General features: G+C 42.8%; 1 protein-coding gene across 3 annotated transcripts in view; it reads left to right on the top strand.

Moving 5' to 3' along the window:
* Nucleotides 1–1,744: 1,744 nt before the first annotated feature.
* Nucleotides 1,745–15,972, top strand: part of LOC124954070 (glutamate receptor 1) — a 131,242-nt gene continuing 117,014 nt past the window's right edge. For 2 of the 3 annotated variants that reach the window (XM_047506378.1, XM_047506379.1), the window contains exon 1: nucleotides 1,745–2,222. In XM_047506378.1, the coding sequence (XP_047362334.1) occupies nucleotides 1,760–2,222 (463 nt within the window). In that variant the 5' untranslated portion in view covers nucleotides 1,745–1,759. The remainder of the gene's footprint in view (nucleotides 2,223–15,972) is intronic. The other variant, XM_047506380.1, reaches the window with a different exon arrangement.

The following is a 15,972-nucleotide window of genomic DNA, read 5'->3' as shown; positions in this document are numbered from 1 at the left end:
GAAGACTGTAATTTCGAATGATAAAGACAATTATTTTAACGTTCAAGCTGGTTTTAGATGAACTGTCATGAAGTAAGAATACTTAAGAAGCAAGGGCTATTGGATACGAGCCCAGACCCAACCCCGATGCTTGTGATAAGTGAAAAACGATTAGCCTCTCTTCTCCGCTTTATTCTATTTTCCAGGCAAACTGTTATAAATAAGACGATTGAAACGAGCGTATCTTCCAAACCGTTGAATGGATCGTCGCGGTTTAAAGGGCAAGTTAATCGATCGGAATGGTCGTTAACGTTCTACTTGAAAAGTCAAAAGATGCGACGTTTCTCTTTGCTTTCGTATTTTTCGAAAATACCAAACTTCTCGACGTAAACTGTCATTGGTAAACATATTATAAAGGGGTTTGGCCTAATCTAAAGTTTCTTCTTTGCGACTCTTTGGCTAGCGCTCTCTCTCTCTCTCTCTCCCTCCCCCCCCCTGGATCTCCGCCCCTTTGCTCACAGCAGAGCATATAAAAGTTCACGCGTTTCGATAGTCGTCGAGAGTCGAGAAGAGAAGGAGAGAAAGTAACTTCGTGGATTTAATCAATGATAGTTGGTTTTTGCAAGGCTTAAACCTTCTATAACGGCTTTCTTTTAAAGTCGCCATCTTATCGATGGCATTGGAATAAAATCATTCAGATTAATAATATAAACTATCTATGCGAGAGACTCTTCTAAACTCTCGTAATTCGAATATAAATCGAATAAAAATTATTATCTTCCAAGATCATATATATAGGCTCGCATATTTTTTCTCAACTACAAGAACTAGGAATTAATTATGTCTTTTTTTTTTTTTCTTTTCTTTATCATTGAATAACTATCGGAAGGATTTGAATGCGTTTAAAGGTAAATCACTCGATCGACGACCGAGATGAACCGAGCAAGGAGTATCCGAAGTATCCTCCAGATGCAAAGTATCTCCGAAAGGATCGCTGCCGTGGTGTACCTCTCGTAACATGCGCGTTAAGCATACGCTTCTACCTCGAACCGATGTGGCAGTGTTGATGGCGGTGCTGGCGGTGGTGGTAGGTGGAGAGCGATGGCGGTGGCGGTGGCAGCGGCGCGCATCGGAAGCTTCAGAAAAGAGGGGTAGTTTCTAGCGTCAGACGCGAGTCGCGTTTTCATCTCTCTTGTTCCTCGTACTATTTTTTCTTTTTTTCTTTTCCTTTTTTTCAGGAATTTATTATTCAGGAACAATCAATTTTCTCGTCTTTACAGCAGACTAATCCATATACGTATCTAATGATTCGAGCAAGTATCATTGGTCGATCGAACGAATTATATAATTAGAATTAATCGTTTGCGATAGGTTATATGGATAATATTTACGATAAAAACGAAATTAATCCTTTACGGACGAGCGAGTAAAAGTCGAGGGAAAATAATTTTTGATCAAAGCAGAGTTAGGACGTCGAAGCCGTCGCTAGGTAGCACCGTGCCAATGACGCTGCCGACGAAGCGGTGGACGGGGCGGCATAGAGGGGAATAGAGTATACCGAGGAGGAGGAGGAGGAGGAGGAGGAGGAGCAAGAGGAGAGAGAGAGAGAGAGAGAGAGAGAGAGAGAGAGCAAGAGCGAGAGAAAGCGACGGTGGGGTTCGGCTGCTGGATACGCGATGGGCCGATGGGTAGATGGGGTGGGTCGCGGTGGTGCACGTTTAAGAGAGAAAGAGACGAGGAGAGAAGGAGCAAGAGAAGTGGAAGGACGGGGAGAGTAGGGATGCTGGGGCGGTTCAAGCGAGAGAGCGAGTTGACGCAAAGTAGCGTACGTCAGTTTGTGTCAGACAACGGAGCACGGAAGATGCTCCCGGTTCTTCGCGAAACGGATGGACCGTCCTCGGTACCGAGGTCTCGACGTCGTCGCCGTGTCCGCGCGACGACGAGGTCGAATCCGCGTCGTCGAGGTACCGCCTCTTTTTCCTCCTCCTCCTCCTCCACCTCCTCCTCCTCCTCCTCCTCGACCTCCCCTTCCTCCTCTTCGTCATCCTTCGATTTTCGCGAACTTCTCGAGAGGAAAGATGCCGAGAACGAAATTGAAGCCGAAGAGATTATTATTCGAGGCTGGAACGGAAGGAGAGCGAGTGGTATCGTTAGACCGGTCAGTACCAGCACCCTCATGACCACGGCGTTGACTCTTCTCTTGATTCTACTACCGGCTGCCTTCCCGGATAAGATCAACATAGGTGAGTGTGTGTGCGAACGATTCGCGTCAGACAGGTAGGAAAGGTGTTGGCGTTTCTTCGTTCGTTCGTTCGTTCGTTCGTTCGTTCGTTCGTTCGTTCGTTCGTTCGTTCGTTCGTTCGTTCGTTCGTTCGTTCGTCCGTCCGTCCGTTCAAGGGTACTCGGGGCTTCAGCGTCGACTACGACCGAGACAAAGACGAAGAAAATTCGTGCCGGAGATATTAATCGTTCGGCTTTTGTTATCTAGTTTTGTTTGAAGGGTGCCGTTACCGCTCTACGTTACCGCTCGGCGGTAGTTAGTTTCGAGAAAGTGGCCCTTAAAAAGGTCGTTTTAGAAACTAGTCCAAATAATCGTCAGCGAGGAAGGGCTGACAAACGACGTGAAGAATGCTCCCGCACTTTTTCTCATCAAAGATTAGATAACAGCAGGTGGCAGTGTTGACCGAGCACCGGCAAAAATACCTACCGCTTCATTGTCGGAGCGGTGCGCTTAAAGAAATGTTTCATGCGTCGCAATTGGCGCGACGCGTCCGCAAACAATGTATGCACTCGCGTATCCACGAAAGACGCTTCGAGGTTCCTTCGAAATTTCATATAAATAGGAGATAGGTCGATGGAATTCTCCTTTTATCCTTAGTTTTTTTCCTTTCTCTCATTCGCCGGCAATGAATGCAAATTGAAAGTTAAATCATGCTGCGCTAGATCGGCCGGCGTACTATCAAAATAATCCGATAGTTTCGAAATGGCGAAATGTTAGTTATTCGTTTGCGCGCGTGTGTGTGTGCGTGCTGGCGCGCGCGCCCGCGCTCGTTGACTGCGCGAATTAGGTCAAGAGCCGATTCTCGATTTCGAAAGGAGAAAAAAGTAACGACGCTTCGCGTCACCGATAACCAGCACGACCTAACAAAACGAATTTTTCGCGCTTCGCTTATCCCCTTTCATACGATCGCCCTTACGAGGATCGTCCTCGTTCGCGTGCTTCCTTTCGAAAGTGGTAGAATCGCTGACCGAAATACACGGCATCGTGCATCTAGGAAAAATGAGAATGTGATATTCGGTTAAAAGCCTCTTGGATTACCATCAATGCGGGTTTCAGAGTCGTAGCGCTAGAACTTGCGGGAAATGAAAGAAAGGGAGAAAGAGGAGGAGCAGAAGGTGTAGGTGGTGCGCGTTGAGCGACGAGCGAATGATGAATGCCCATAGAAATGATGACGTCTCCCTCGCACCCGTGTGTCCCTCTGGATATGTAGACGAAGAACCACGACCGGTAAAGTCGAGGAAAAGACGAAGAGGCGACGACCGAGGTCGTGCCGTAGATGAGGGAGAAAGACCTAGGTGAGGGATGAGAAGGTTCGTTGCCTCGCCAACTCGCATCCTTTGCCTGACTTTCTTTTTACCCTTCTCTCTACTCTTCCTTTTTTACCCTTTTCTTCAGGCGCGCTCTCTAGTAAAGCTACTCGAAAGGTTCGCTAAAAAGCCGCGCATACTACGCAAGAGAAAGGGAATAATGAAAACGGTCGAATGATCCGGTATAACATTATTTAATTAGTCCGTTCAATCGTCCGCGACTGAGTAACCTCGAATGAAGTAACCGCGTAGACCGTTATTGGGTTGGTTCGCACAAGGAATGGGGAATCGTAGGATAGCCTGCATCTTTCGTTCGCTCGAGCGTAGCGGTCGGGAACGTTTAACGACGAAATCGTGCAGGAGCTTACGATTACTCGTGAGTACGAGACCTAACTCTTCGAAATTCGTCTGAGATGCGTAAATAAAGTGTATGCTTGCGTCTATACACACACACACACACACACACACACACACATGTATATATATACACATGCTTGCATATCCCTCGTACGGGCGAGGAGAGAAGCTCGCGTGCATCTCGTCGTTGACTCGCGAACACGACGAGAATAACGTTGACGTGTACTGCCTTTGTAATAGAAGGAAGGGCATCTACCACTCAAGCCGACCTGCCGTTCGCCTAATGCGATTAATAGCACGGTGCTAACAGACAAGGGAGACAGCTCTTCCCTCTCTTTCACCCACCCTCTCCTCTCTCTCTCTCTCTCTCTCTCTCTCTCATTCGCTGCGAACGCCACCGAAGAATTTGCCTTTCGCTACCAGAGACCGGCGGACGAAATCGAATTTTCGTAGAGCTGGAATGGGCGAGGGAAAACGCGAGACACATAAAGGCAGAGGAGGAGAAGGAAGAAGGACAAAGAGAAGGAAGAGGAGGGTCGTTAAATTCTCTCGCGCGACGATCGATAGCCTCGTCCAAACGTCGTGTCGTCCGAAAGTCAGGATCGGTCCTCTTCGTCTCCATCTAGGATCAAAATATCACTAGCTTGGTCGATTTCGAAGTCTCCCGCCGTTCTCGCAAGATTTTACAAGATCTTACGCGCGCTTTACGACACGAATAGGACATATTGGCGCAATAAATATTTTCAAGCGAAAACGCTTTGAAACCTCGTTTGAAACCTATCGGATCTCGTTAAGCTTCTTCGCTTGGCTCCATCGTGAAAAATTAATCACATTTGGGAGATCTTTCGAAGATTTTCTGAACAGGAAAGGTTTAACGAATGAACGCGCCGGGCAACGTTATCTTATTTGTCCTCTCGCAATAAAAACACAATCTTTTTCGAATATGCATTATACCTAACTGTGTAGATATGTATTCTCTTCTTGAAGACAAGTACTATCGTGAAAGTAAACACAGAATTTGACTATTTCGATTCGTATTTGAATTAATGGAGGACGGAAATAAAGGGTGATAACGACATTGTCCCCTCGTGTCTCATTTCCGATTAATTTCACTTGTTTTTCTTTTCATCTTTTGTCCCATCATCTCGAAAAATCGACGAGAATCGGTTGGATTCGGTAAGAAGTGGATAGGGGATAATCGATCGTAGAGAAAGAGAGCTTGCATATCCACTATATATGGCGAGGCACGTCGGAATGTCGGTTGTCTCGAGCGCTGTGCATCCGACCGCCAATTTATTGTTCGCATAATCGCGCGCAATCGGGACCGCGTTATTCGGCGTTCGTGTAATGCGAGAGCGAACCGCCTATGTTTCTATAATTGATGCATCGCCCTCCCTATTAGAATGACAAAACCGCTGGCTCGGTATACGGTCATCGACGCGTATTCTACTGGCGCGGCATTATGACCGAGATTTGCGAAACCCCGAGGATCGTTCTCTTCTTGAAATAGAAAATTCAACGAGAGTCGAAGAATAAAAGAAATTATCCGAGTTCTCTACATAGCTATACCGTATATCTTTGTTTCACGATTCGACAACGCGAATTTCTTTTTTATCTATTCGTATCTTCTAGATCGTACGAATATAAGTGAACTATTGTGTCGAACCATAGGAAAGTCTAAGCATTCTCCCGTTACGTCCGCTTGTAATTTCGGTAGCTTAAACTTTGCTAAATGGAAACTCGATGATGACACAATTCAATATCCTCGTAATAATCGTTTTTGCTTGGCCAAACGGAAATCGTACTTATTGTCTCTTTCCGTCTATTAAGTACGCCTACCGATAGTTTTCCACGAGGAACGAATCCAATGGGACTCCCTCTCTCTCTCTCTCTCTCTCTCTCTCTCTCTCTCTCTCTCTCTCTCTCTCTCTCTCTCTCTCTCCTCTTTACTTTTCCGACGAAGTAGATGAAAACGGATCCAGTTTATTCGTATATCAATTTCCACATAAACCCTTGGAATATTTAAAGGCTCGGTATCGCGATGTTCCGAGTATTTGGAAATTCTGGCTGTTACTTTGTACGAGAAGAGGAAGAAGATCGCGCATCTGTACATACGTATATAGCTTCGAATATATTTAGACATCGAACGTTGATGTCGATGGAGAAGGGAATATCCGATCGCACATTATGGAACAGTATCATTTCACCATCGTGTTCGTAGCTTTACGTATGCGTATATGTGGTCCTGCGACACGTTTCATTGCAACCCATTCGGTGCTATGATCGATCTGGCCATACTAGATATTTCGCAGGAATAACAGTGAGAGAGAGAGAGAGAGAGAGAGAGAGAGAGAGGTAGGGAGAAATCATCGATTCTGTAGTTTACTACTACTAATAAACACAAGACGTATATTTACACATTATGCATCCTGCGTTCGAAAAAATCATTCCGATCTAACGAGATTTTTTTGAAAACTTTCTTGAATTTTAATTTCTCTTTGATCGGTCGACGATCGTAAAATTTACAGAGGAGGCTATGCATTCGCCGCACGAACATAGGCTCGAGAGTAACATACGTAATGAATTTTTTGCCGATCGTTCAGAGAGCTTTTAAAATAGATATCTTTCCTCTTCCTCTCTCTCTCTCTCTCTCTCTCTCTCTATGTAGATATATATCACGTGTATAAAAGCATAGGTAGTATTCCTCGTGCCGACGAGCTAGTCAAACTTTGTTAGTCTATACGTGCTCGATAAATGAAGCAGCTCCGTTTCTGGAGGAAACAAGGTTACTCTACTTGGAAACAAATAGATACGGTCGTTCCTCGTTTTAGCTCACTTAGACGTCGGTTCATTAGAATAATTAATAAGAAAATAACTTTATACTCTTTGAATCGAGAGTGACGTAGAGCGGCCTGAATTCTTGAAATTACACACCACCTGGAGCTAGCCCAGGGCTAAGTTCGTAATGCATGGAGCTTGCAAGTTCCTCGAGTTCCTTGTGAAAGTAGCACGTGTATTACGTCGAAACTGACTGTACGTAACGATAGCGGCAATAGCTGGTAGCAGATGAGAGAGATTATCCAGCAGCAGTAGCAGCCTTTTGCGCCAACATATACCTATGCTCTCTACGTGGTTGACGTAGTAACGAATATCCAGTCAATAGTTGGTCGCGGATACGAAAGATGTCGTTGTACTAGATTCTGCTTTCAGGCGCGCGCGTGCCTGGAAGTTGGGTTCCGAAGGAGGAAGGTAGGAGAAACCTGAAAGAGAAATGACGACAGGTTGGGGCGCGCGCGCGCGCGCCTCTGTTTGTCTAGGATTCATCGAGTTGACTAAGGAGTAGAGGTGATGCAAAAGCAAGCAATAATGTCATAGATCGACTTGCTGCGGACGATTTCGAGAGGAAGAAAAAAGAAAGAGAGAGAGAGAGAGAGAGAGAGAGAGAGAGAGAGACGTATAAGAATGTAAACGAAAGAAAAGGAGCCGAATGAATAGACGGATAGAAAGGAGAAGAAAAAGAGACGTAAGACGCGTATGAGCTTTTCAGCTAGGACGATGGCAGCGAATCTTGGAGGGCAGGATAGGGATACGATGGGGGAGAGAGAGAGAGGGGAGAGAGAAACGATGGTGAAGGATCGAAAGAGGGTGAAAGGGAGAAGGCAAGATGTCGGCAACGGATGGAATCGAAAGTGAAGGAGCAAGAGAGCGAGGAAGAGGAAGAAGAAGTGGGAGAGTGGGAATGGGAGTGGAAGTGGAAGTGGGATGGGAATAAAGGGATCGATCCTTGACTGCGTCGAGTCGGTACACCCTTCTCTTCTGTTCGACTTCCACGACCGCCACCGAGGGCACACAGCCATTTGCCAGTTTCTTCTTAGTCGAATCCAAGGTGGTTATTAAAAGGCCGCGTGACTCCATCGTCATGGACGCTGAACTTCTTACTTTCGATTCTTTAGCTGAATTTAATTAAGGCAGCGACAGAGCGCGACGTAGTCTGGGAAGCCTTCACTTTTTCTCTCTCTCTCTCTCTCTCTCTCTCTCTCTCTCTCTCTCTCTACAGCTTTTACCGATCTTACTAACCAAGCGCGATCGTCGATATTACACCAAGGTTCTTACATTCTTAAGAGGTACTCGCGATTCAAAGTAGTTTGTTAAGTGTATAGAAACAACCACTCGAAGTCGTCTGGTAGATATAGTCTGAAACTTTCGAGACGTGAACGGCTGCTGGCGAGTCTTTTCCATTCTCAATGCGATGTCCTTTTGAACTGGTGAACGAGTTCTCTCTATCTCATCTTTCTCTCACTCGCTGGCGTATACGCGACAACGATATAATCGAAATGCGTGATAGGCCATATATTACTAGATAGATACGGTCCGACGGCAGGATGAAATATAGGGCGATCGGTGGTAAAAGAAGAGACGGAGCATATATTCTGAAAAGTCCGTGAGAAGGATGCTCCTAGCAAGGTCCCAAAAGTAGTTCCCAGCAGTAATTCCCCGGTTTGGTGACTCCGTTACGAGTTACATCCGTTGGTCGGCAGAACGAGCAAAATCCCCATTTGGCAGATCGCTCTGCTGTTTAGGAACTCGACGAGAGAGTGCCATTGCATTCTAATAATCCGTTGAAAGTATCATCTTGCTATTTGTTCTTTTCTCGAATATGAGTGTTTCCAAGACACGTATAATTTCTGTATCTTACGATTCGTATGATACGAAAGATTCATCGTACAAAATGTTCCTCGAAATCCAAAGGTTCCGATTTTCCGATTGGAATATCAAGGTCTCAACCAAGTCGCATAAATCTCTGTATAAGGAGCAAGGCCGGTGATCTTTAATGTCGTTCGATTATTCACGATATTCACGACATCGCTGATCGTGAGTTCGCTGATATTTACTACGATATTTTATCGGACAACGTGTGCGACACGTCATAACCAATATAAACTTTTTTCGAGTGTCGCGCGAATAATAACAGCGAAACGAACGCAAATTCAGGGTCAAAGAATCATGATAATATAATTCGAATTATTAAACGATGTAACGCACGAGTTATACGTTAATAAATGAAACTCTACGACAATAATTAATACGAAATAAAATATTTCTTTGAGTTTGAATTTCTAAGTGAACAAAAGAGAAAAGCATCAAGGAGCGAGCTTGACAATATCGACGGCGTTATTATTATTATTATTGTTGTTGTTGTTGTTGTTGTTGTTGTTGTTGTTGTTATTACCATCGCTCGCTCTCATCCCTTAAATCGAAGGAGCAATTTTCCAGTACGCGCAACGATGCGATCGCGGAGCGAGCACAGCGTACTTGCGAGTCGTCGATAGAAGGAAAAACTGACTAATCTTCTTTCGCTTTCAGCAAAACGCCGAGAGCAAGTAGCTAGCGAAACAAAATAAGCTCGTATACTCTCCTTTACGTCGATATACGAAGAGTAGTAATGGCAAAATGTTTACGTTACTTGTCCGATTCAACGTTTCACTCGTTTCTTAATGAAAATAACAATCCGAAAGAGGTCCATGTTTTTATCCTTGTCATCAAGAATTATGACCGACAACAAGTTCGATCGTGTTCTTCGCTACGTTCCTGTCGGATACGTAAAAAGAAATATATGAAAGAAAAAGATGCAAAAGAAAGGTTAGTGAGTTCTAGTCGACATATATCAAATTTAACACAAAAATTCTAACGAGCAACGGAGAGGTCTCGTCTTTCTTCTCTCATTTTTCGCATATTTTCATAGAAAAATATAGGTCTAACTGTTCCAAGAGAAAACTCTCAACGGTACATGGTAATCACAGGAAAAGCGTATGTTTGTTTTAAGACGAAAGCTCACCCTTCGCGTGTGCGCTCTATGGTGACGTACAAAATATATATATATATATATATATATATGTATGTACTCGTATGCATATGTAATATGTACATATCTGCGTGTACTCAGAAGGCACATGTATTGTATTCGGTAGAAGGGGAAAAGTTTGAAAGCGAGGATCATTGGATACTTTTTCCCAGCTAAATTTTTCCATTATTAAAGCATTCGCTCGATATAAATTTGGTAATAATGTATATTCGTTGATTTTTAGTGAGACGAAAACGATTTTCAGTGCGGTATTTATCTAAATAGATCCACTTGGCTAGCTAAGTGCGTGAAAGCAAGGAAAGCCCTGCCTTTGTAAACCAGCTGCTGAATTTGAGTCAGCTTATTTCTTACTCGTTCTACCTCCAAATCGAATACTTTCCAGACGACTTCCATCGTATCGAGCTTGAACCCATTGTTCATTTTCTTTATTGGATAACGTATAGAGCTGCGTATTTGGTATTTATTTCGATTAACGAATTTCACATGGGGTGAACGATAACTCGCGAAGGAGTTCGCTTAATGCAAATTCATACGCGCAGTTTGCCTTATGAATTTCTAAGTAGACCATGGTATATCCTTTAGTGAAACTCGGTTTACAATGAGGCACTAACTATTTTGGCTCGTCTACCCATCTAGTACGTACAATATAAAACAGTTTTCCTTTTTAAGTAAAAAGGTGTCGATTTATCGTGTGCATATTTCATTTGCGGCGTACAACTTTACCTAACGATAGGAAAATAATGACATATCAGAGATATTAATGTTGCATAGCAAAAATAAAGCACGAATGATTAACTCAAAGTGGTTTCGATCGTACTTCCTTGCCCGAAAGTAAGACGGCTGGATAAGCTTCGGCACTGATTACCTACAGGAAGGAAGGAAGGAAGGAAGGAAGGAAGGAAGGTAGAAAGGAAGGAAGAAAGGAAGGAAACGACCTGGAGACCGATGACGAAGGGCTGGGGAGAAGGGCTGGGCGAATGAGACCAGGTTACCTTGACCCTACGAATCCTCTGCTAATTCGCGTTTTGTTAAGCATCGAATTTTGTAGAGGTGAAAACTACGCGATGAAAATTTTAATGACTTCCCGTGAATATTTGCGCCTCGGAAAGTTCGCGTAAAATAGTTGGGTGGTAGAGGAAAAGGGTAGAAAAGCAGAATGCTCTCGAAAGGAAGCCTTCGTCCTTCCTTTCTTTCTTGAAAATTATAATCGCGCCACTTACTTTACCGCGACTCGCTCGTTCCTCTCTCTCTCTCTCTCTCTCTCTATTTCTTCCGTGCACTCTCCTAACTCACCGCCTATCCACCACTGCCCCTCCCTCCTCTCCATATTTCTCGTTTCTCACCTTTCGCGCAGTTTCCAGATCGTGAAGCATTCCACGGTAATTGTGTTTACAGAACGACACGCGAGTCGCAAGGTTTTGTAATTCCACGGATTGTCGAGTCTTCGTCGAGGCACGAAGAGAAACTTTGCGAATGGTATTCCGCTTTTTGTTTTTTCTTCTTTCCTTTTCCTTCTCTCAAACTCGCGTTACCATGTTGCACCCATCATTCGTTCTTGGTTTCTTTCGAGTCTCTCTGTCTGCACTGTATTGTACGACGGATTGTGGATAATAGCCTTTCGTATTCAAGTTTTGAATCCTTCCTTCCTTCCTTCAATCCTCTGCACTTTTCTCTGAACTTCTTGAAATAATGACAGATATTAATCCTAGTCAATGCATTCATCAACGTTCATTTCTCATTTATTCTTAGAAATTATTTTTGCTCTTTCTTTCGCTTTATTTCTAGTATTTTTTTTCTTTTTTTCCTTCTTTTCTTTATATTCAAGATAAGTCTAGCAGGAGAGAAGGAAAGCGGAGTTTTTGTAACCGTGCTTTTTAACAGCTGGACCGAAAGAATATCGTTTGGAGTACTCGTTAAAGCGACGCTTAATACACGATCTTGACGAAGAATTTTTTAACGAATTCCAAGATGAAAGCACGCCACTTGCTTTTCTCTCGCACAGGGGGCGAGGGGAGCAAGTACTTTATCGTGTCTCTTCCTTCTTCTTCCACTTTCCAGTGCCGCCGCCGCCCCCCCCCCCTCTCCAATGTCCTTCCCACAATCTGTCTCTTGCTTTATGTCTCTCCTATAATCGTAAAGGAAAAGACACGTCGTTTCGAGTCAACGATCTTCGTCAAAAAGCAAAGTTCTTCATTTTTCGCCTTGTTTATCTCGAACAAAATATTACGTGGAAGAAAAGCTTGGCTTGAAAAAATATCATCAGGAAAATGTTTCTCACGTAAATAGAAAATTTCCGTCCATGTCTCGTTAGATGTTACCGCAGAACTCTAAAATATAATACTAAGCGATCGATCTTCTTGCTTTCTCCTTATTTCAAAAAAGTCTGATCTATCGATTAGCTAGAGCGTGACTGTTCTTTTTCTTTCTAGAGTAATAGAGATAGATGGATAGATAGACAGATATATATATATATATATATATATATATATATATATATATAGAGAGAGAGAGAGAGAGAGAGAGAGAGCGGTGGAGTAAAGTCCCATCGTGCGTAGCAGTGTGGTACATTTCGTGCCTCCTTTTGCGAATGACAGTCTCACGGATCGAAACGGATCGAAATCTCGAATGTGCAAGGGCTTTTAGCAGAAGTAGAGGTCGCTGCCGGAGGGATCGCGCGGTGGTAACCGATTAAGGATTTGCCTGTGTTCGCTTGCTCGCTTTCGAACGCCAAGAGATATTACCACGAGGTATAAGCTCTCGTGCTTAATACATCTTCCTCTCTCTCTCTCTCTCTTTCTCTCTCTCTCTCTTTCTCTCTCTCTCTCTCTCTCTCTCTCTCTCTCTCTCTCTCTCTCTCTCTCTCTCTCTCTCTCTATGCATGTATGCGTCTTTCCCGATGCTCAACGTCGGCATTGCTCGTTGCAACCATCCGCACGTAGAGAGAAAATATAGGTACATATATACGTAGCCGTATGTACTCGGCGTATCGTAAAATGAGATGTCGCTGCGGCTTTTATGGCGGCTGAATTAAGATCAGATTTACTTTACACCCCCGTATTCCTACGTACTCGCAACGAGAACCTATTCGAGAGAGACGCTACGGAGAATGGCCATATTGGTTATACCGTCGACGATTTCTACCCTTATTTCTTCTTTCCTTTCTATTCTTACTTTGACGCTTCGCGAACAAACTATTATACTTTCCTTCGACGTAATCTTTCGATGTTAACGACTATTACTTTTCAACGAAAATAATATTAATTATTCCATCGAAATATATCGTTTTTATTTGTCACATTTTCGATCGCGATAATAAAAATTGGCAGCATTCTGTAATAAGTATGATATTTATAAATACATATAAATCTGGATGTATGTATGCATGTAGATGCTACGTATGCATAGGCGTATAGTATATAGGTATCTCTAGGCACGGCTCTCTCGTAGCTCCATCAAGATGCAAGAGGTTGGCTAGCCGACGCCATTATTGAATGATAATTCCCGATCACGCCCTTGGGAGAGACCCTTGCGCCTCGCTTCGGTGCCCCTCGACGCTACTCTGTAAACGCATAAGCCGAGACCGAAATAGCGTCAGCATGCATTACATGAGATACGGCATCTTCGGATCGGCGCGAGCTCTATGATGCACCGCTCGACGATCGCCTTTGCTCTTTGTCCGAGCTTTAGGTCGCTTCGTTAGAATCAACGAAATTTATGTCGATTTTAATAGGTTAAACCCATGTAAATATCTACGTCCGGAAGGATTACCTTCGAACGATGCATACTCCTTTGAAAATCTATTCGGAATGACTTCAATACCAATAGAAATAATTTGTGTTTGGTAATATCGCTCGATAATAATATTCCTTGCGGCATGCTCAAAAATTAATATCCACAGAAAGTTCAAGTACTCGTCTTTCGATCTCTCTCTTTCTTTCTCCTACTTTCTCTCTTTTTTTCTCGCTCTGGAAAGTGAATGTAGTCAAGTGGTCGATACAACACTGTTATCGTCATGCCTCTTTATCGTCTAATTAAAACTAGCTACGCCGGTGGTGCGTAATTTGTATTCATGGCCGGATAAAACGGTTGAGAGAGAGAGAGAGAGAGAGAGATTTTGAGCGTCGTAAAAAAATGAGAAGAAAAAAGTCTGTGACAAATGCGACTCTTGCGTTGGCTTGCTTTTTAACCAGACTCGATTATGAATCGAGACAACAAGTTCAAAATACGAAAGACAAAAGTATCCGGCAACGATCAATAATAGTTATATGATTTACGTTTAGTAATTCATTGACAAGCAACATATTTATCTGTACCTGTTTGCAATAATTGTTCATGTAGGTTTAGTAGAAATTCCTACTATGCCGAGTCATATTCTCCTAAATCGAACGATCGTTCTCTCTTTATCCCTTGCTAGAGTAAATATTTATTATAGACTAGTCATTCGTTTAAACGACTGTTTGCATTTCCATTTGGGATTATGAATTTTAGTCATGGTCTCCTAGAAAGTTTCTCAAGTAAATACGTTCGGACGAATCGGTATCAAAGTGCGAAATCTAGTTCGAACTTTTGCGACTAGTTCGGTCTTCGTCGTCCGGCTAAGCAATCTTTCTAAAACTCGGTTGGCTCGTGGGAGAAGAAAGACAGAGAAAGAGAAGAAGTGAAAGCAAGTAAGAAACTCGGTCTCTTCGGCCAAGTGCCGTGCGAGCAAAGTAGCACGAGAGATACAAAATTCAGTAACGAGAATTTACAAAGTCCGTTGCCATTAATAATAAATAACGATATCTACGTGATGTGTTACCGAATGTAAATTGAAAATTGATATCGAAACATCCTGAGTGGGTTTCGTTATTTATGAGAGGGAAAAATAACTTGGATCCTTTCGTACGAGACTTCTTAGTGGAGAAAACTTGTTACGTTATCGTACTTGGTCTCAACCTAGTCGAAATTATGATTCCTTTTACAACTTTGGAGTTTTCATTTCTTCAATCAAGTATTTTGGAAGAAAAGATAAAAGTCTGCCTTTGAAATTCATTTCGAATGGTATGAGTTCTCTTTTATCTAATCGTTTACGTTTCTCTATTTCTTACATTAAGATTTAAATACATAGAAGAGTGGTGGACATTATCGCGAGTCCACTAAAGCTAAAACTGAGGAAAATGTAATTCAATTATCGAAGACCATAACGAAGATCTTAGGTGTGGCAAGGAAAAGGACTCAAGAGAGAGAAAGAGAGTGGCTGGATGTGTGTGTGTGTGTGTGTATTGTATATGTTTGTGTGTCTACATCTCGTGTTCAGCTTCGACCCGCTTGCAATTCTTTTAAAACGTTCAGAAGTAACTTGGGAAGAAAAAGGATACGCGGTAAAAGGATTTTGTGCTTTTGAGAGAAAAGAGAAAGACTTTAATTGTAAGTACTTGAGCCGAAGATATTTTTTTTTCTTTTGGGAAAAGCTTAAGATAAGAAATCCTTTTGGTTAAAAAATTTTAATACGACAATCGGTGCTAAGGTCTTTTCTTTAACGTCCCTAATGTCTCTTAAACGTTTCAACGTTAATAATATTATTCTTACAATAGTATAAATGTAAAATACTATTATTTTACAGCGTACAAGTTTTACAAGCCCAAACGAAATTTGCTTCTTCGTCGAGCACGACAGTAAGGAAATTTTGGAAAAGTTGACTAAGAGAGAGAGAGAGAGAGAGAGAGAGGAAGGAATAAGTTAAATTTGGCGATGAAAGGAAGAGATTTTTGTCAAAGGAAGCAGATGACGTAGCACGGCCAATTATAATTAAATTTAATTACACAACTCCGCAATAATTAGGGAGAAATGCACGCGAGATTTCAGGACAGAAATTATTTGGTGCTCTATACGAGGCTCAACTCGTCGGTGTTTCTCTCGATGGCAGCTAGACACTAAAACGCTATAACTCGTATCGTGCGAGCACGAGTGCGAGCATGCGCAGAGTACGACCTAGAATACAATTTCTACAACGCGCGAATTTACATCTAATCTGCCAACCGAGACCGCAGAGAATTTTTTTTCTTTCAAGCAGTCGACCTCGTCGACGTATTACTCTTTGAAGTGACATTTTACAATTAGATTGGTTTTATTAGCATGGCTTGAGTTTTGTTCGGATGAGCTCTTGTTTCAGAGCAATGTTGCTATGAGATACAAAAGCAGCGAGG

Source organism: Vespa velutina, chromosome 14 (genome assembly GCF_912470025.1).
Source record: "Vespa velutina chromosome 14, iVesVel2.1, whole genome shotgun sequence".
Lineage (NCBI taxonomy): Eukaryota > Metazoa > Arthropoda > Insecta > Hymenoptera > Vespidae > Vespa > Vespa velutina.
The sequence above is the reverse complement of the archived record's forward strand: the minus strand, read 5'-3'. Positions and strand labels throughout refer to the sequence as shown.